The sequence below is a fragment of the Theropithecus gelada genome, chromosome 4 (assembly GCF_003255815.1).
Source record: "Theropithecus gelada isolate Dixy chromosome 4, Tgel_1.0, whole genome shotgun sequence".
Lineage (NCBI taxonomy): Eukaryota > Metazoa > Chordata > Mammalia > Primates > Cercopithecidae > Theropithecus > Theropithecus gelada.
The window spans coordinates 27,461,215-27,481,032 of record NC_037671.1 but is presented as its reverse complement, the minus strand read 5'-3'; the positions used below and the strand labels follow the sequence as shown (position 1 = coordinate 27,481,032).

Genomic DNA, 19,818 nt, shown 5'->3' with positions numbered 1-19,818 from the left:
ACAAGCATGCACTGCCATGACCAGCTAATTTTTGTATTTTTAGTAGAGACGGGGTTTCACCATTTTGGTAAGGCTGGTCTCGAACTCTTGACCTCAGGTGATCCGTCCGCCTCAGCCTCCCAAAGTTCTGGGATTATAGGTGTGAGCCACTGTACCCAGCCACGAACATGCTTTCAAAAATAAGAAGTACAATGGTTTATGATCTAGTTTAGGCTCTGATGAAAGGAGCTCTGAATCCAACATGTACAAATAAGGTGACTGGCCAGTGTGTAAGGTCACAGTCCCAGAGGGACAGCATTTTTCAGAGCCTTCTGACACCACATGAACAATTTCCAAAAGACGTCTATCTAATCCTGTTGCTTCTTACTTCTCTACAAAGCCTTTCCCCGTCAGACTGTTGTGTAAAGTATAAACCTTTGGGTGCATATAGACAGGGAATAAGAGAGGAAACTGCTTCCTGTGGCTGCTAAACTCTCTCAAATACCACTTGGGTGAGAAAGGAAGTGGCTCCATGCCCTCCTCCCCCAGTGACCTTTGATAATTTCAAAGATGGCAAGATACAGGCATGGACGAGGGATGGGAATCCTGCCCTCAGGCCCTGACTGCAGTGAGCATCTCCCTGTCCTCATTGATACAATGAAGGTTTATGATAATCTCAAGGCATGGCCTGGTTTAAACTTCTGTGCTCCTCTAGGAATGACTGGCTGGCCCATAGGAGGGCTGAATGGTGCAGCTGATGGTGATGAAATGAATCAGTCCTCAGTGGGCAGAGCCCTGAGTTATGGGTTCCCACCCTGCCCTAGCGAGTTTTGTGTCCCCAAGCAACCTTTTCTTGTTTATCAAGTTTCTGCCTTATAGAAAGGGGCAGTACTTATAGATGCCACTGCACACGGGTGTGGAGAGATTACCCAATAAATAAGGGACGTGGGTCCTGCAACATGTGTGTTACGTGGCAAACACCACTGTGTGAAAGGCCATTCATTGCTACATAAGTTATGAAAGAACTGGAGAACCTGGCCCAGCACTGTGGCTCATGCCTATAATCCCAGCACTTTGGGAGGCCAACGCGGGCAGATCATGAGGTCAAGAGATAGAGACCAGCCTGACCAATGTGGTGAAACCCCGTCTCTACTAAAAATACAAAATTAACCAGGCGTGGTGGCACATACCTGTAATCCCAGCTACTCGGGAAACTGAGGCAGGAGAATAGCTTGAACCCAGGAGGCGGAGGTTGCGGTGAGCCGAGATCATGCCATTACACTCTAGCCTGGCAACAAGAGCGAAACTCCATCTCAAAAACAGAGAGAGAGAGAGAGAGAGAGAAAGAAAGAGAAAGAAAGAATTGGAGAACCCAGTGAATTGCTTTTAGGTCTACGCTGATTCCAGACAGTAGGATAAGAAAGATAGAGAAAATCCACTTTGGAAGAAAAGTGTCTCTGAAGAGATTGAGTTTTCCATCTGTAAACTGTCAAAGTGAGGATGCTAACAGTTCCTACCTTAATCCATTTGAAGTGCTTGGAACAATGTCTACAGCGGCGCCGTCCTGCAGGACTTTCTGCACTGATAGGAATGTTCTGTAGCTGTGCTGTCCAGTGCGGGAGACATAAAACACAGACTTTGAACATTTGAAATGTGGCTATTGCAACTGAGAAACGGAATTTTTATTATTTACTTATTTATTTTGTTTGTTTTGAGATGGAGTTTTGCTTTTGTCGTCCAGGCTGGAGTGCAGTGGCATGATCTCGGCTCACTGCAACCTCCGCCTCCCAGGTTCAGGCGATTCTCCTGCCTCAGCCTCCCGAGTAGCTGGGATTACAGGTGCCCGCCACCACACCTGGCTAATTTTTATATTTTTAGTGGACATGGGGTTTCGCCATGTTGACCAGGCTGATCTCAAACTCCTCAGGTGATCCGCTCGCCTCGGCCTCCCAAAGTGCTGGGATTACAGGCTTAAGCCACTGCGCTAGGGCAGAAACTGAATTTTTAATTCTATTTAATGTTAATTACTTTAAAGGTAACAGCCCTATTTGGCTAGGGGCTACCACCTTGGTCAGCATGGCTCTAGAACATCCTGAGTATTCAACAAATGTTAGCTACTGTTGCTGTTGTTATATGATTATTATTTTATATACTTTCTTTTTTTGTTTGAGGTGGAGTCTCGCTCTGTTACCTAGGCTGGAGTGCAGTGGCACAGTCTTGGCTCACTGCAACCTCCGCCTCCCGGGTTCAAGTGATTCTCCTGCCTGGGCCTCCAGAGTAGCTGGGATTACAGGCATGTGCCACCACGCCTGGCTAATTTTTGTACTTTTAGTACAGATGGGGTTTCACTGTGTTGGCCAGGCTGGTCTCGAACTCCTGACCTCAGGCGATCCACCCGCCTTGGCCTCCCAAAGTGCTGGGATTACAGGCGTGAGCCACCACACCCGGCCTATTTTAGGTACTTTCGAAGGTAAGTTTTGTGCTTAATGTGGGTCAGAACATACATGAGGCTATTTTCTACAAACCTAGAACTCATAAGAACCGACCCTTTACTTTCTGGCACCTCTGCTTCCTCTCAAGGCAGCCAGACATGCTGAAAATGTACTTGTGCAGAGCTCCCTGACTGATGTGTTGCAGATACGTTACAGCTTGCTGCTGCACCTTCAGCTTTTGGGTGGCGGGGTTGGGGGGGTCCCCAGGCCTCTCTACTCCCTGGGAGTCAGGAGTGTTCTTTCCAAGGCCGTGGCTTAGCCCAGGGGAAGTAAACTTGTGCGTCTTCAGCCCTCAGGTCGGTTTGGCTCGGCCTTGGCTGTGTTGGACTTTAACATGGACGGCGTGCCTGACCTGGCTGTGGGAGCACCCTCGGTGGGCTCCGAGCAGCTCACCTACAAAGTAAGGCTGCTGCTGGGGTAGGGTTGGAGGAGAATGGGGTGGCAGGGAGGGGACTCTGAGGGAGGCCAGTGCTGGGGCGAGCCCCTGGAGCAAAGCAGACAGCCAGTGTATCAGACAGAGCATTTGTGAGCAGATCATCTCAGGCCCCTATGGAGTTCTTGCCGTGACCTTGAGTTACCTTGTAACACCTGCTGCTGCCTCCCTGGCCTTATTTTGGCCCTATGGTTTCCCAGTTCCACCAGGTACTTTGCTCTTTTTTTCGTCCCCCACCATGCTGAATGCCAGTAAGGGAGACAGAAATTCCAGCTAATCTGTAATTTCTGGTTATCAAAACAGCGAGGTGACTTCCCCGGACCATTCCTCAAATGCTGGATCCCTGCCTGTTGCCTCCTTTCTTACTGAGGCAGAGATCCTGGGCCCTGGACCACAGGGCTTGCTTCCCACAGGTGCTTCCTACCACAGCAGGGCCCACGAATCCGGGCGCCATGTGTGACCGTGGAGGTCGAGGGCCCTCCCTTGCCGGCTGTCCTCCGCACGCTCACCTCTTGCCCCTTCCGCCTCACACTCCATTTCTAGACATGCCAGCAGTCTGTCACATCCTGAACTCATCAGGCTGTCTCACTTTGTGACCTTTGCTCGTACAGTTTCCTCTGCTTGAAAGGCTTTTTATCCCCTGTCTTTCTTTAGGAGTGACAGTCACTTCTTGCCGAAACTATTACCTAACTCCTGGGTGAGGCTGATACTTCTTTGTCCCCACATAGCATCCTGTGCTTGTACCTGTTACAGCCCCTTCTTCCCTGGGTGTCATAATGACCTGCATGCCAGCCTTTCAGGAGGATAGAGATTGGTCTTCTTTGTCATTGTGCACCTAGTACATGGCTTATGATGGGAAAGAAGTGCTTGTAGAATGAATGGGGATTGAGACAGGCAAGTTATAGGAGGAACTGATTGGTAACACAGAATAAAATAGCACAGTGTGTATCCTCAGGCAGACAAGTGGTACCGATGTGGTATGTTGGCATTCAGATGTGCCATGGGTACAACAGGGTGTGGCCTGGGGGCTTCATGGAAGAGCCTGAAACTGTGCTGGGCCTTGAAGTGGGCAAGGAGTTGAGTAAGTCATTCTGCAAGCACACTGCACAATTGTGTGTGGAGGATCTTGAGTAAGACATCGCGGAGGCAAAGATATAAGTGCCATCATTTCTGCATTGCGGACTCTCATAGTCTGATAGAAGTGACAGACTTTAAAAAAATTCCTTTCAGCCCAGCAGCCATGCATAGGATGGATTTCTGTCTGTCGTCAAGCTCCCAACCATTGGGGGTGGTGATAATTTGACAAGGTCTCGCTTTAATTAAAAATTTGTTTTTCGTGGACCCAGAATCTCACTATGTTGTCCAGGCTGGTCTTGAACTTCTGGCCTCAAGCCATGTTCCCACTTGGGCTTCCCAAAGCACTGGGATTATAGGCATCAGCCACCATACCTGGACCCAGAGTCAGTCCTTTTAGTCTTGCTGTTATTTAAGGTTCTTGAGTCACCACCAGAGCCTCATGTCTGTCTGCTGTTTGTCCTTATCTAGGGTGCCGTGTATGTCTACTTTGGTTCCAAACAAGGAAGAATGTCTTCTTCCCCTAACATCACCATCTCTTGCCAGGTATGTTTACCACTTTAGCCAGGCACAGAAACCTAGAACTTACTGTATCCTAATTGCCACCAGGGCTGGGTAAAATGTGCTTTCCTGGTTTCTTCTTAAGGACATCTACTGTAACTTGGGCTGGACTCTCTTGGCTGCAGATGTGAATGGAGACAGTGAGCCCGATCTGGTCATTGGCTCCCCTTTTGCACCAGGTGGAGGGAAGCAGAAGGGAATTGTGGCTGCGTTTTATTCTGGCCCCAGCCTGAGCGACAAAGGTAGTGCCTGAGGGGGAATGGGTGGAGACCATGGCTACTCTGTGTGTCTACGCTAACTTATCCTGCATAGGGGTTTATGGCCTTTTTCCTTATTCCATATAATTTCACCAACATTTTCTAACAGTCCGTTACTCTTAAAGATGTTCTGGCAAGTGATGTGCATAGATTCACTGAAAATACAAAAGGTGACCCACAATTTCTAGGTAGAGAGCCAAAGAGGGCAAATAGACTATTCCCATAGTGCCTCTATGTAAAATAGAAACACTGAGGAGGCTTTGCACCAACAGCATCTTAGTGGTGCTCTCAACAGTCCATAGCCGTTTTTGTTTGTTTGTTTTGTTTTGTTTTGTTTTGAGACAGTCTCACTATGTCACCCAGGCTGGAGTGCAGTAGCATGATCTTGGCTCACTGCAAGCTCCACCTCCCAGCTTCAAGCAAGTCTGTCTCAGCCTCCTGAGTAGCTGGGACTACAGGCGCACGCCACCACGCTTGGCTAATTTTTGTATTTTTAGTAGAGACGGGGTTTCACAATATTGGTTAGGCTGGTCTTGAACTCCTGACCTCAGGTGATCCACCCGCCTTGGCCTCCCAAAGTGCTGGGGTTACAGGTGTGAGCCACCACACCTGGCCCAGAGTCTTTTTAAATAGCATCCTCCGCTCCACAGAAGTGAACTCTAGAAATGTATTTCTCCTATGAAGTGTGAGATTCATTTTTGACATTGGGGTCCTGGGTTCAGCGTGGGAACATAAAAGACTTCTGGCAAAAGCTCAACAAAACGAACCCACTTCTATTAGGCTATGAAAAGGATGCTTTCTTTTCACCCCAGTAGTCCTCTCACTTAAAGTATTAGTAAAAAGGATGAGTTGTCTTCTTTAGAGAAACTGAACGTGGAGGCGGCCAACTGGACGGTGAGAGGCGAGGAAGACTTTGCCTGGTTTGGATACTCCCTTCACGGTGTCACTGTGGACAACAGAACCTTGCTGCTGGTTGGGAGCCCGACCTGGAAGAATGCCAGCAGGTGAGGCTGATGCTGGGGCTGGGACCCATGACCACAGGGGCAGGTACCAGCTGCTGTGGAGCCCACTGAGCATGGGAGTCAGGCAGAAGGGCTAGGAAATGCTTGACCTTTGAAGGAAAAGCTAAGGCTCTGGGCAAGGTTGCAAATTCTCCTCTTTAGAAATACAAAAATACAATAGACAACTGTATTACTTTCTCACAGTTCTGGAAGCTGGAAGTCGAAGATGAAGGTTGAGGTCAGAGAGTTGGTTTCTCCTGATGCCTCTCTCCTTAGCTTGCAGATGGCTGTCTTCGCTCTGTGTGTGTCTGTGACCCATTCCTCACTTCTGTTTTTTTCTTTTGGGAGGAGGGGGTGAGGGTTCACTCTGTTGCAAAGGGCAGAGGGCAGTGGTAACTCACTGCAGCCTCGAACTCATAGGCTCAAGGGATCCTCCTGCCTCAGCCTCCTGAATAGCTGGGACTACAAGTGTGTACCCATGCCTAATTCATTTTTTTTTTAATTTAAAAACATTTCTGTAGGGATGGGTTTTTGCAGTGTTGCCCAGGCTGGTCTCAAACTGGCTCAAGTGATCCTCCTGCCTCTCCTCTTCTTTGAAAGACACCCGTTGTATTGCATCAGGGTTCACCCAAATGACCTCGTCTTAACTTAATCACCTCTTTAAAGATTCTATCTTCAAATACGATCACATTCAGAGATACTGGGGGTTAGGACTTAAGTGTAGGGATGGGAGGACCACCATTGAGCCCATAACAGTAGGTACCCCTATACCTCTATCCCAGAGAGTCTGCTGGGAGGCCTGTCAATTGGGAGCAGAATGGTGGGTGTGGCACCTGGAGAACCTGGATGTTGCGATTAACTCCGATAGTCCCCACGCTTTCAGGCCTAGGATCACAGAGACAGAGGGCCTGCCGGGAGGCCTGGATGGGGGGAGGTGCATTTCCTTTCCTTGCACCTGAGTACCTGGCCTGCTCTCAGTCTTGTGCCCTGGCAGCTAAGCCCAGTGTGCTTCATTCTAGGCTGGGCCGTTTGTTACACATCCGAGATGAGAAAAAGAGCCTTGGGAGGGTGTATGGCTACTTCCCACCAAACGGCCAAAGCTGGTTTACCATTTCTGGAGACAAGGTATGGCAAGCCCTCCCCCACAGGAGAGTGGACACTCCAACGAAGCTTTCTCGCCTATACAGTATTGATTGATTGTATCTCACAGGCAATGGGGAAACTGGGTTCTTCCCTGTCCAGTGGCCACGTGCTGATGAATGGAACTCTGACCCAGGTGCTGCTGGTGGGAGCCCCGACACGTGGTAGGTCACGCACCGTGACACTTTGCTTCCTTTCAGTCGTGTGGCTCCTTGTACGCGTTGTATTGGAGGAAAGTTATGAGATCTGGAGCTGAACAGATCTAGATTTAAATATTTCCTTTTTTCATTAATAGCCATCTATGTAACTTTGGGGAAGTCACTTCACCTCTCAGAACTTTTGTATCACCATCTACAAAACTGAAATTATAAATATTTCAGGCCGGGTGTGGTGGCTCACACCTGTGATCCCAGCACTTTGGGAGGCCAAGGTGAGAGGATCACTTGAGGTCAGGAGTTGGAGACCAACCTGGCCAACATGGTGAAACCTCACCTCTGCTAAAAATACAAAAATTAGCCAGGCATGGTGGTGCACACCTGTCATCCCAGCTACTCAGGAGGCTGAGGCAGGAGAATTGCTTGAACCTGGGAGGCAGAAGTTGCAGTGAGCCAGGATCATGCCACTGCACTCCAGCCTGGGCAACAGAGCAAGACTTCATCTAAACAATACAATGAAATAAAATAAAATAAAAATCTATTTCAAAAATTTGTTGAAAATGACATATGACAGTAACTTAATGTGTTTTAAAGCCCCTATCCCATTGAACTTGGAGCTAGAGAAAAATTGTATAAGTGAGTTCATTAGGAATAGGTTCACTATGAGGACCTATCTTTTTTTTTTTTTTTCTTTTGAGACAGTCTTGCCGTGTCACCCAGGCTGGAGTGCAGCAGTGCTCTTATGGCTCACAGCAGCCTTGACCTTCTGGGCTCAAGTGATCCTTGCACCCCAGCCTCCTGAGTAGCTGGGACTACAGGCATGTATCAGCCACCACACTGGCTAATTTTTTATTTGTCCTAGAGACAGGATCTCAACATGGTGGCCAGGCTAGTCTCTAACTCCTGGGCTCAAGTAATCCTCCCGCCTCGGCCTCCCAAAGTGCTGGGATTACAGGCATGATCCACTGCACCCAGCCCTGAAGACATATTTTAATAAGACGTTATTTTATTTATGGGAAAGAGTCTTTTTTAAAAAGAAAAAGAACAACAAAAACTATTCCCTCCCAGACTATAAAGGTGAATTATGCTTTTTGTGAAAATTTGTGAAATTACAAGGAAATATATAGAAGGAAAAAAATCACCCCTTACCCAGATATTTAAAAACTGAAGCTTATACTATATACGATATTGTCATACCTAATATTTTTACTTATTTTATGTCTTAAGCACATTCTCATGCTAGTAAATATTCTGCTAAAACATGATTTTTGTTATCTACGTTGCATTTTTTTTCATGCCAACATTTACTAACATCACCCTGTTGATGGAATTGTAGGTTTGTTTCCAGTGTTACACTATTGTGAATAAGGAATTATTGAACACTCATGTACCTCATCTTTGACTGCCTTTCTGATTCGTTTTTGGATAGATTCCTGGAGATGGAATTCCTGGAGTAGAGGATCTAATCTTTCTAAAAGCTCTTGTTATATATCATCAAACTATTTTTCAGAAGGATTTTTGTTTCATGCAATATGGGAAAGATTTGAATAATAGGCAGAAGTGGATCAGGCAGGCGGGGTATGGTGGCTCACTCCTGTAATCCTAGCACTTTGGGAGGCAGAGGTGGGTGGATCACTTGAGGTCAGGAGTTAGAGACCAACCTGGCCAACATGGTGAAACCCTGTTTCTACTAAAAATACAAAAATTAGCCAGGTGTGGTGGCGGACACCTGTAATCCCAACTACTACAGAGGCTGAGCCACAAGAATTGCTTGAACCCGGGAAGCAGAGCTTGCAGTGAGCCGAGATTGAGCCACTGCACTCCAGCCTGGGTGACAGAGCGAGACTCTGTCTCAAAAACAAAAACGAAACAAAACAAAAAACAAAGCAACAACCAAAAAAAACAGTTTCTTTTGCTTTAAGTTTTCATTTCTACGTTTGTCCTCCTTCGTTCAGTCTTGTAATGACGGTCTCAAGCAGTAACAGTAGTAATTGCTGTAATGAGCCCAAGAATTTGAGGCCAGCCTGGGCAATATAGGGAGACCCCATCTCTACAGAAAAAAAAAAAGCTAGGCATAGGCATGGTGATGTGCACACATAGTTCCATCTACTCAGGAGGCTGAGGTGGGAAGATCTTTTGAGCCCAGGAGTTCAAGGCTGCAGTGAGCTATGATCGCACCACAGTGAGACCCCATTTATAAAAAAAAAAATAAAAATAGAAAATAAGTTTAATTATAACTTTTGTATATGTATATAATGTTAATTTATAACATATATGTATATAAGTATACTATATATAATATAAATGTATAAAATATGTATACATATATGTATGTAATATATATAACATACATATATGTGTATATATGTACATATAATGTGTACAGATTATATGTGGATATGTGTATTTATAATATATATGCCTATCTATAATATATACATATTATGTGTATCTATAATGTATACATATGTGTATCTATAATATATGAATTATATATAAATGTATATATTAGATATAAATATATATAAATTAATGTCACAATCAGGTTATTGTTATTGATATATTTGGCCCACATTGTTCAGATTTTCCCATTTTTACTTGTATTTTACTTGTATTTCACCCATGCAATTTGTGGGGCCCAGTTCCAAATAAAAATGCAGGGCCCCTTGTTAAACAATTGTTGAGAATTTCAAGTCAGAGACTGGCCAATGTGAAGACAGGCATAGGACCTTTAGACATGCAGTGCCTGTGTGACCATACAGGGCACACGCCTTGCATACTGTACAGCTTTTCAAAAATCTGGGAATCAGGTTAGACACAACTTCCCTCATTTCCTAATCTACAGCAGTTTTTGCATAGTACCTGCGTTTTATCACAACCATCCCCGAATATGCAGCTTTGCAAAGATGTGGCATCACTGAAAGGAATGCAGGGCTCTCATGTCGTAACTGTGACTGGCCTCCACCTAGTAGTTCATGTGGTGTCAGATGTCACTATTACCTTTGAAATTTCAAAATATCGACGGCATCTCTGCGAGTTCACTGAAGCGCTTCAGTGTGCAGTTTGGGAATCACAGCTGTAAGGCACAGATTAATCTAAATTGGAGAATTTTGATCTACTTTTTTTTTTCTTTTTGAGACAGAGTCTCACTCTCTTGCCCAGACTGGAGTGTAGTGGCGTGATCTCAGCTCACTGCAGCCTCTGCCTCCCGGGTTCAAGCAATTCTCCTGCCTCAGTCACCTGAGTAGCTGGGAGTACAAACGTGCACCACCATGCCCAGCTAATTTTTTTTTTTTTGGTATTTTTAGTAGAGGGGGGTTTCGCCATGCTGGCCAGGCTGGTCTCGAACTCCTTACCTCAGGTGATCTGCCCACCTCGACCTCCCAAAGTGCTGGGATTACAGGCGTGAGCCACTGCGCCCAGCCACTACACCATTTTATATCAGATACTTGAGCATCTGTGGATTTTGGTATCTGTGAGAGGCCCTGGAACCAATCCCTTGTGGATACTGAGGGATGGCTGTATTATTTATAGTAGTGAAAAGCTAGAAATAGCCTAAATGTGAAAAGAATCAGATTTAAAATTTTATAATCCACAAAATCTCCATTTTGTTTAAAATGTGTGTTTATAGATATCTCTCTACCTACCTACCTATCTCACTCTCCACAAAGAAATAGATATTATATAAATTTTCTTCTTTATGCTTTTTTTAAAATAGATGGAGTCTTGCTACGTTGTCCAGGCTGGCCATGAACTTCTGGGCTCAAGTGATCCTCCTGTCTTAGGCTCACAAGTAGCTGGGACTACAGGCATGTGCCACCACACCTGGATTATGCTTTTTTTTTTTTTTTTTTTTTTAGTATTTTTCATACTTTTGATAATGATGAAATATAGAAGATCTTCTTGACATCTTCATAGTTTTGACTATTTTGCAGTAATCCTGAAAGCTGGTGACATTAAGTAACTTATAGTTGATAATTTTTCTTTTTCTTTTTAAGCAATAGGGTCTTGCTCTGTTGCCCAGTCTGGAGTGCAGTGGTGTGACCACAGCTCACTGTAGCCCGGAACTCCTGAGGTCAAGTGATCCTCCCGCCTCAGCCTCTTGAGTAGCTCAGATTACAGGCACATGCCACTGATGCCCTATTTTTTTGTAGTGATAGGGTCTCACTGCATTACCCAGGAAGGTCCATGAGCTCAAGTGATCCTCCTGCCTCAGCCTCCCAAAGTGCTGGGATTATAGGCATGAGCCACCGTGTCCAGCAGGTTTATAGTTTTTCTGAGACGCGAGTATGAACCACGTTGCAAGATGATATCCTCTTTCCTGTGGTTTTCAAGAGTAGGGTTGGTGAGATGCACCTGTGTATTACAATAGCTCTGTTGTTTTCTGCTCCCTCCACTGGAAGAAAAGTTCCACTTGAGAAGTAAAATACTTGTGTGTGTTTATTTAAAAAATACCTGCCACCCCCGCAACCCAAACACAACCCTAGGGGCTAGTGCTTATGGCAGAAATGAAGACAATGTGGAGGTCAAAAAGATAATGGTCCTTAATTCGAAGATATAAGCATTACAGATGGACTTCTATGTTAACTAGAAGGTATAAGCATTACAGAAGGAATTCTATGTTATAGTAGCATTCTGGAATTTGAGAATTCATAAAGGCCTCTGCTACATGTAGCCCTTTTAAAAGCCAAAGTTCTTCAGGATTGTTTTCATTACTAAAATAATAACGAAATGCCTACAACATTACCTTGAATTTTTTCTCCTTAATTGTCTAAATGTGTATGATAATCCATTGTTTGATTTGCATGATTGAGAGGGTGAGGTGTTTTGAATGACTGAAATTTCCAAGTGTCTAGATTCTTCTATTTTAATTCTGAAGAATTAAAAAAGCACTTTGATGAAATTATTTTAAATTATATACTTCTCTTCTTTAACAGACTGTGATGCATGTTAGAGATTTGGGAGTATTGATTAATTACAATTCTTCCTCATCCTTGTGCATTTCAAATCATTTGTGAAATAGATTCATGAATCATTCAGAGGGATATCAAAATATGTACTTTTGAAGAGCTGACATAGTTGGATTAGAGAACACAGTCTCAATGGGCAGCCCTGTTCAGGTTAATTCTTGCTCCAAAAGCTGGACCTTGGGGTGACTTCTCTGAGATTCTCCCACATGCAGTGAGACCAGTGTTCATCCTGTCAGTGGCAGAGCCAGAGGGAGAAGCCTCAGGTACCCTCCTGCCTGTGGAAGGACTGAGGCAGGGAGTGGACAGAAAGCTGAAAGTATTACTGTATTCCTGGGCACTCCAGGGAGCTCATGGTCCCTTTAGGAAGCATGAAAAGGAACGTGGCCAGGCGCGGTGGCTCATGCCTGTAATCCCAGCACTTTGGGAGGCCGAGGCAGGCAGATCACGAGGTCAGGCGATCGAGACCATCCTGCCTAACACGGTGAAACCCCATCTCTACTAAAAATACAAAAAATTAGCCAGATGTGGTGGCGGGCACCTGTCATCCAGCTACTTGGGAGGCTGAGGCAGGAGAATCACTTGAACGCAGGAGGCAGAGCTTGCAGTGAGCTGAGATCACGCCACTGCACTCCAGCCTGGGCAACAGAGCAAGACTCCGTCTCAAAAAAAAAAAAAAAAAGGAAGGAAGATTTTCTCTCATTTCAACTTTTCTTGATATTTTGGGCTTTCACTCTGAATATTAACTATTGTACTTTGTTGGCACATTGTTTTCTTAGGAGACATTGTGTTAGGTCAGGTTGTTTACCCTATATCGGGAAGCTCCGGATTGCTGAGCTTTTAAAATACTATTTCTTATTTCCTACTGTTTTCTAGCTGTTATTTCTGACTGTTGTTGCTGACTCTGCTTTGGGCCCTCAGTGGCTTCTAGTGGACAGTTTCCTGTAAACAAGGTACAAGTTTGTCCAAAAAAACAGGTCAAATTAGCTCAGTTATACACACAAAACTCAGTGGACGCTGATGTGAGATCGTATCCACGCACTGACGCTTTGCCAGCGTACAGCAAACTTCTCAGAGGGCCACCAGCCCCACCAACCCACAGGTGCCATTTATATTTCTGAAATCAAAGCTCTGTTCCAAATAACAAAGTTTACAGCGAAATTCCAACAACTAGCTTTGAGTTCTTTCAAAATTCATTAATTCAAAAAACACTTTATTAAATACTTGTACAGAACCAAGCACCATGCTAGTGACAGTGGCTAGAGAGACAGAGCCATGACCCCATTGCTTGTGGAATGGACGCCTGATGCAGGAGACACAGGAGTGAATGCAGAGCGGTGCTGCCCTGCCATGGGTATTCGGAAGGCACTGGGCCAGCTCATGTCCACTGTAAAATGCTTACCTGAACTCAGAGGTCCTGGGGTCAGGACACAATCACTTGACCATGTTTTGTGGGTCCCAGCTGTCTGCAGTTCTTGTAGTTCTGCTGCGTTTGTGCCCAGAGCTAAAGTCCCACTGGACTCGGTGTTATTACGTATGGGAGCACATGGAAGCGGCCTCTGCTCTAGACCAGGGAGGTTAGGAAAGGCTTCCCAGAGGAGAGGACACCTGAGCCAAATTCCGCAGGGTGAGCAGGAGTAGCCAGCAGAGGGATGTGGACGGGGAACACGGGAGCGTATGCCTCTATTCCAGGCAGAGAGCGCATCATGTCCAAAGGCCGAAATTGAACACGTAGATTGGGCTGTGATTTAAGTTCATAATGATGAAGTGTGGGTGAAAGGGTTAATGGCGCTAGATCCCCAAGTGGGAGTCAAATTCTGTAAGGCCTTGTGAAGAGTTTGGACTCCATCCAGAGTCCACTTGTGTTTGGATGTGTCCGTCATGGGGGTGACCTAGGCAGTTTGTGATATGAGAAAATAAAAAGGTGGTTGTGTGGAGACTGTATTAGGGGGATACGACCGGAAAACAGAATACCTGCCTGGAGGGAAATCACTGAAGCTCTCTGGTGTTTGTGCCTTGGTGCCCCAGCTGGTTGTACCTCCCTGTCTGCCGGAGTTGACCAGCACTGAAACCAGCTGTCCTGTAGGATCCCGAGTGATCAGCGTCACTTGAGAATGGGATGCTATTCCGTGTTCTGTATTGCCTTCATTTTTGTGAGGCCAGCAGGAACTGTGGTTCATTTCAGATGACGTGTCTAAGATGGCATTCCTGACCATGACCCTGCACCAAGGCGGAGCCACTCGGATGTACGCGCTCACATCCGATCTGCAGCCTCCGCTGCTCAGCACCTTCAGCGGAGACCGCCGCTTCTCTCGATTTGGTGGCGTTCTGCACTTGAGTGACCTGGATGATGATGGCGTAGGTAAGAAAGGAACAGGACCCTTTGACAAGAATTGAGTCCCTTTGCCCAGTGGGTGGATCTCCTAATTGCATCATCTGGGCTCTGCCCTTATAATTGACAGCCCCGTGGCCCAAGGACGTTTAGCTAGATCTTGAATCAGGCGAGACCGGAGAGGGAGTTGCACTTCTGGAAGATGGTAATACGAGAATCACCTGTGGTAATTGGTATTGCTGAATGAAGTAGGAAACAAAAGCCTTTGCCTTTGCCAGGATGAAATCACGGCAGGCTAAAGGAGACACGAAGATTATTTGCAGGAGATTGGGTTAGGATCCAGTAGCAGAAAAAGGAAGAGATGACAGTGAGGAGTCAAATACTTCCTTCTGTCGATTTTTATTGTTTACAGATGAAATCATTGTGGCAGCCCCCCTGAGGATAGCAGATGTAACCTCTGGGCTGATTGGGGGAGAAGATGGCCGAGTTTATGTATATAATGGCAAAGAGACCACCCTTGGTGACATGACTGGCAAATGCAAATCGTGGATGACTCCATGTCCAGAAGAAAAGGTAAAGTGTTCTATAAAATCCTATACCTTACTGGGAAAGGATCACTAATCGCTGATTCCTTGTTAACTCATGTCCACTATAAAATGCTTACCTGAATTCATACATTCTGGGGTCAGGACACCATCATCTGCCCATGTTTTGTGGGCCCCAGCTGCCTGCAGTTCTTACAGTTCTGCAACATTTGTGCCCAGAGCTAAAGTCCCACCGGACTTGGTGTTATATAGGTTCCTGGTCACACAGCCTCCCACTGCTTGGTTAGGCACCCACAGCACAGAAGAAAGAAAACAGGCCATGGCCATTGGAGTTTCTCTTTTTAAAATAGAGACGGGTTTCTGTTCCATTGCCCAGGCTGGAGTGCCGTGGTGTGATCATGGCTCACTGCAGCCTCAAACTCCTGGACTCGGGTGATTTTCTTGTCTCAGCCTCCTGAGTAGCTAGGACTACAGGCATGTGCCACCACACCCGGCTAATCTTTTAATCTTTTATAGAGATGGAGCCTCACTATGTTGCCCAGGCTGGTACTGAACTCTTGGTCTCAAGCAGTCCTTCCACCTGGCCTCTCAAAGTGCTGGGATTACAGGCATGAGCCACTATGCCCGGCCAGCCACTGGAGTTTCATTAAAACGGCCTGTCTTTTGCTTTTTGTTTCATTTCTTTGTTTATTCCTGTTTTGGGTGAGTTTCCTTAGGTTACATTTCCTGAGCCTAAAACATTTGGCCATTATTTAACTTTTTTTTTTTTTTTTTTTTTTTGAGATAGAGTCTGGCTCTGTCACTTAGGCTGAAGTGCAGTGGCAGGGTCTCGGCTCGCTTCAACCTCGTCCTCCCAGGTTCAAGCCATTCTCCTGCTTCAGCCTCCCAAATAGCTGGGACTACAGGCATGCGCCACCACGCCCGGCTAATTTTTTGTGTTTTTGGTAGAGACAGGGTTTCACCATGTTGGCCAGGCGGCGATTACAGCCCAAAGTGCTGGGATTACAGGCATGAGCCACCACACCCCACTTATTTTAAAATTTTTTAAATTATTTTTTAAATTGCAAAATTAGTGAAAGTTTACTATGAAAATTTTAGAAAATACAAAATGTACAAAGAAGAGAATTAAGAATTATCTACTTAAAATTCCACTCTGCAGAGCTAATACCTGTTTACCTTTAGAGTGGATCCTGCTAGTATTTTTCCTATGACTTTAATTACTACCATTTATTGTGCATTTAGTATGCATATGCTAAGAACTGTGTATCATTTAATCCACATAAAAGTTATGAAATTAATATTATGCCCATTTACAGATTAAAAAAATTAAAGATCTTAGCTGAGTGTGGTGGCTCACACCTGTAATCCCAGCACTTTGGGAGGCTGAGGCAGGAGGATCCCCTGAGCCCAGGAGTTCAGGACCAGCTTGGGCAACATAGGGAGACCCTGTCTTAAAACAAAAAAATTAAAGATCAGAGAGGAAGTTTATTCAAGGTTACACTGCTAGGAAGGACATGGCACAACAGGAATTTGTACCAAGATCTGATTCTAAAGCCTACCCGTAAATATTACACTATGTGTGTGCATATTTTGGTTAACAATTGTGATCTTATTGTGCATAATTTGTGCATAATTTTTTAACTTTTTTTTTTTTTTTTTTTTTTAAATGGAGTCTCACTCTGTCATCCAGGCTGCAGTGCAGTGGCATGATCTCGGCTCAGTACAACCTCCGCCTCCCAGGTTCAAGCAATTCTCCTGCCTCAGCTTCCTGAGTAGCTGGGACTATAGGCGCACACCACCATGCCCAGCTAATTTTTGTATTTTTAGTGGAGATGGGGGTTTCACCACGTTGGCCAGGCTGGTCTTGAACTCCTGACCTCCAGTGATCCGCCTGCCTCGGCCTCCCAAAGTGCTGGGATTATAGGCGTGAGCCACTGCGCCTGGCCTTAACCTGATTGTTTTTTTTTTTTTCTTTTTTACCTACCAATATGCCAAGAACATTTTCTTATGTTATCTGATATTCTTATATAATATGATATTTACCGGCTGATGAGTATTTTATCTACAGATAAACCATAGTTTATTTACCCATTATTTAAGTAACTATTATTAGTCATTTGTGCCATTTCCAATTTTCACTGTTTTTAAATAATATTTATGGTAAAGAGTCACATAAACATGTTTATACATCTGGTTAATTTTCTGACCTGTATTTCTATAAGTAGAATTTCTGGGGTCAAAGGGCATGCACATTTGTAAGGCTAATCAAGAAATGTAGAAATGAGGCCGGGCGTGGTGGCTCATGCCTGTAATCCCAGCACTTTGGGAGGTCAAGGTAGGCAGATCACCTGAGGTCAGGAGTTCGAGACCAGCCTGGCCAGCATGGTGAAACCCCCCTCTACTAAAAATACAAAAAAAATTAGCCAGGCGTGGTGGTACACGCCTGTAATTCCATCTACTCAGGAGGCTGAGGCAGGAGACTTGCTTGAACCTGGGAGGCAGAGGTTGCAGTGAGCTGAAATCGCGCCACTGTACTCCAGCCTAGGTGACAACGTGAGACTCTGTCTCAAAAAAAAAAAAAAAAAAAAAAAAAGAAATGTAGAAATGAGGGTATAAGGGTATAATTAAAATTGATTTTAGAAAACCACACAAACAGTAATAACGTTGTCTCTCTTCTCAATTTTTTTCTTCAGGCCCAATATGTATTGATTTCTCCTGAAGTAAGTATCCCTTGAAAGACTGAAGAAAGAAAAATTACCAAAACAATGCCCCTTGGCTTATTTTAAACAGATAAAGTATTGCGCTGTGTTCTCCAAAGTCCATTAACAGACAGCATGTTTTGCAGGCCAGCTCAAGGTTTGGGAGCTCCCTGATCACCGTGAGGTCCAAGGCAAAGGTGAGCCCCAGGACTTCATTTCATTGACGTTTATGTTAGTACTAAGGGTGGGACTTGGTGGTCTCACTTCTAGGTTTATTTCAGATTTTATTTTTATTTGAAAAGGAGAAGAACGCACAAAAAGAAAGTAACATTCACGTATAATCCTGTCACTTTCTTGGTGGAAAGTTTCCCTTTTTACTCTTCCTGTTTTATCCTCTACAGCGGGGGTTGGGGCCAACTCGTCTGCCATCTAATTGTGTAGAGCCACGAACTAAAAATGTCAGCTCATGTTGAGATGGCTGAAAAGAAATCAAAACAGAATATCTTGTAACATTTGAAGTTTAAATGACATGGAAGTTGCAGTGCCCACACAGCTGTGGTGGAACACAGCCGGGCTCATCTGCTGTGGACTGGCCATGGCTGCTGTCGCACTGCAGTGGCAGAACTGAGGGGTTGCTTTGGAGACTGATGCCTCACAAAGCCTAAAGTATTTATTATCTGGCCTGTTCCCCAAAATTGTTTGCTGGCCCTTGCCCTAGAAGATAACCATTGTTAATATTTTGCTATTTTCTTCCAGACTTTCAGTTATTTATTTATTTATTTATTATTTTTTATACAGAAGCTTGCTCTGTTGCCCAGGCTGGAGTGCAGTGGTGCCAATTCAGCTCACTGCAACTTCCACCTCCCAGGTTCAAGTGATTTTCCTGCCTCAGCCTCCCAAGTCGCTGGGATTACAGGTGCCCACTGCCAGGCCCAGCTATTTTTTAAAAATTATTTTATAGAGATGGGGTGTTGCCATGTTGTCCAGGCTGGTCTGAAACTCCTGGCCTCAAGTGGTCTGCCTGCCTCTGCCTTCCAACCTTCCAAAGTGCTGGGATGATAAGCATACGCCTCTGCACCCGGCCCAGAGTTTTTCTATGACTTTAGAGATATACACACACTTTTTTTTTTTTTTTAAGCAGAGTCTGGCTCTTGTCACCCAGGCTGGAGTGCAGTGGCGTGGTCTCGGCTCACTGCAACCTCTGTCTCCTGGACTCAAGTGATCCTCCCACCTCAGCTCCCTGAGTAGCTGAGACCACAGGTGTATAACACCATTCCACGCTACTTTTTGTATTTTTAGGAGACAGAGTTTTACCATGTTGCCCAGGCTGGTCTTGAACTCCTGGACTCAAGTGGTCCACCCGCCTTGGCCCCCGATTTTTTTGGCTATTACAAACAGTGCCATAGTGAACATTCTTGTACCTGTCTGTAGCTTTTTATAAGGTGAGAATCTTAAAAGTAGGATTGCTAGATCTAAAAGTGTACACATTTTAAATTTTGATGGGGTAGATTAAGAAGTTTAACCTTGGCTGGGTGTGATGGCTCACACCTGTAATCCCAGCACTTTGGGAGGCTGAGGCAGGTGGATCAACTGAGGTTAGGAGTTCAATACCAGCCTGGCTAACATGGTGAAACCTCCTCTCTACTAAAAATAAAAAAAATAGCCGGGCATGGTGGCACATGCCTACAGTCTCAGCTATTTGGGAGAGTGAGGCAGGAGAATCGGTTGAACCTGGGAGGCGGAGATTGCAGTGAGCTGGGATGGTGCCGCTGTACTCCAGCCTGGACGACAGAGCAAGACTGTCTCAAAAAAAAAAAAAAAAAAAAATGTGGGGGCCGAGCGCGGTGGCTCATGCCTGTAATCCCAGCACTTTAGGAGGCCGAGTCGGGCGGATCATGAGGTCAGGAGATCGAGAGCATCCTGGCTAACAGGGTGAAACCCCGTCTCTACTAAAAATACAAAAAATTAGCCGGCCGTGGTGGAGGGCGCCTGTAGTCCCAGCTACTCGGGAGGCTGAGGCAGGAGAATGGCGTGAACCCGGGAGGTGGAGCTTGCAGTGAGCCGAGATCACACCACTGCACTCCAGCCTGGGCGACAGAGCGAGACTCCGTCTCAAAAAAAAAAAGGAAAAAGAAAAAGTTTAACCTTAAAATATACCTCTAAACCACCGATTGCATTCATCC

General features: G+C 45.3%; 1 protein-coding gene across 1 annotated transcript in view; it reads left to right on the top strand.

Moving 5' to 3' along the window:
- Nucleotides 1–19,818, top strand: part of GPLD1 (glycosylphosphatidylinositol specific phospholipase D1) — a 62,813-nt gene that overhangs the window by 37,298 nt on the left and 5,697 nt on the right. The window contains exons 15-24 of the mRNA XM_025381725.1: nucleotides 2,761–2,871; nucleotides 4,450–4,524; nucleotides 4,625–4,781; nucleotides 5,659–5,800; nucleotides 6,817–6,922; nucleotides 7,008–7,101; nucleotides 14,245–14,421; nucleotides 14,804–14,964; nucleotides 17,630–17,656; nucleotides 17,782–17,832. Of these exons, the coding sequence (XP_025237510.1) occupies nucleotides 2,761–2,871; nucleotides 4,450–4,524; nucleotides 4,625–4,781; nucleotides 5,659–5,800; nucleotides 6,817–6,922; nucleotides 7,008–7,101; nucleotides 14,245–14,421; nucleotides 14,804–14,964; nucleotides 17,630–17,656; nucleotides 17,782–17,832 (1,101 nt within the window). The remainder of the gene's footprint in view (nucleotides 1–2,760; nucleotides 2,872–4,449; nucleotides 4,525–4,624; nucleotides 4,782–5,658; nucleotides 5,801–6,816; nucleotides 6,923–7,007; nucleotides 7,102–14,244; nucleotides 14,422–14,803; nucleotides 14,965–17,629; nucleotides 17,657–17,781; nucleotides 17,833–19,818) is intronic.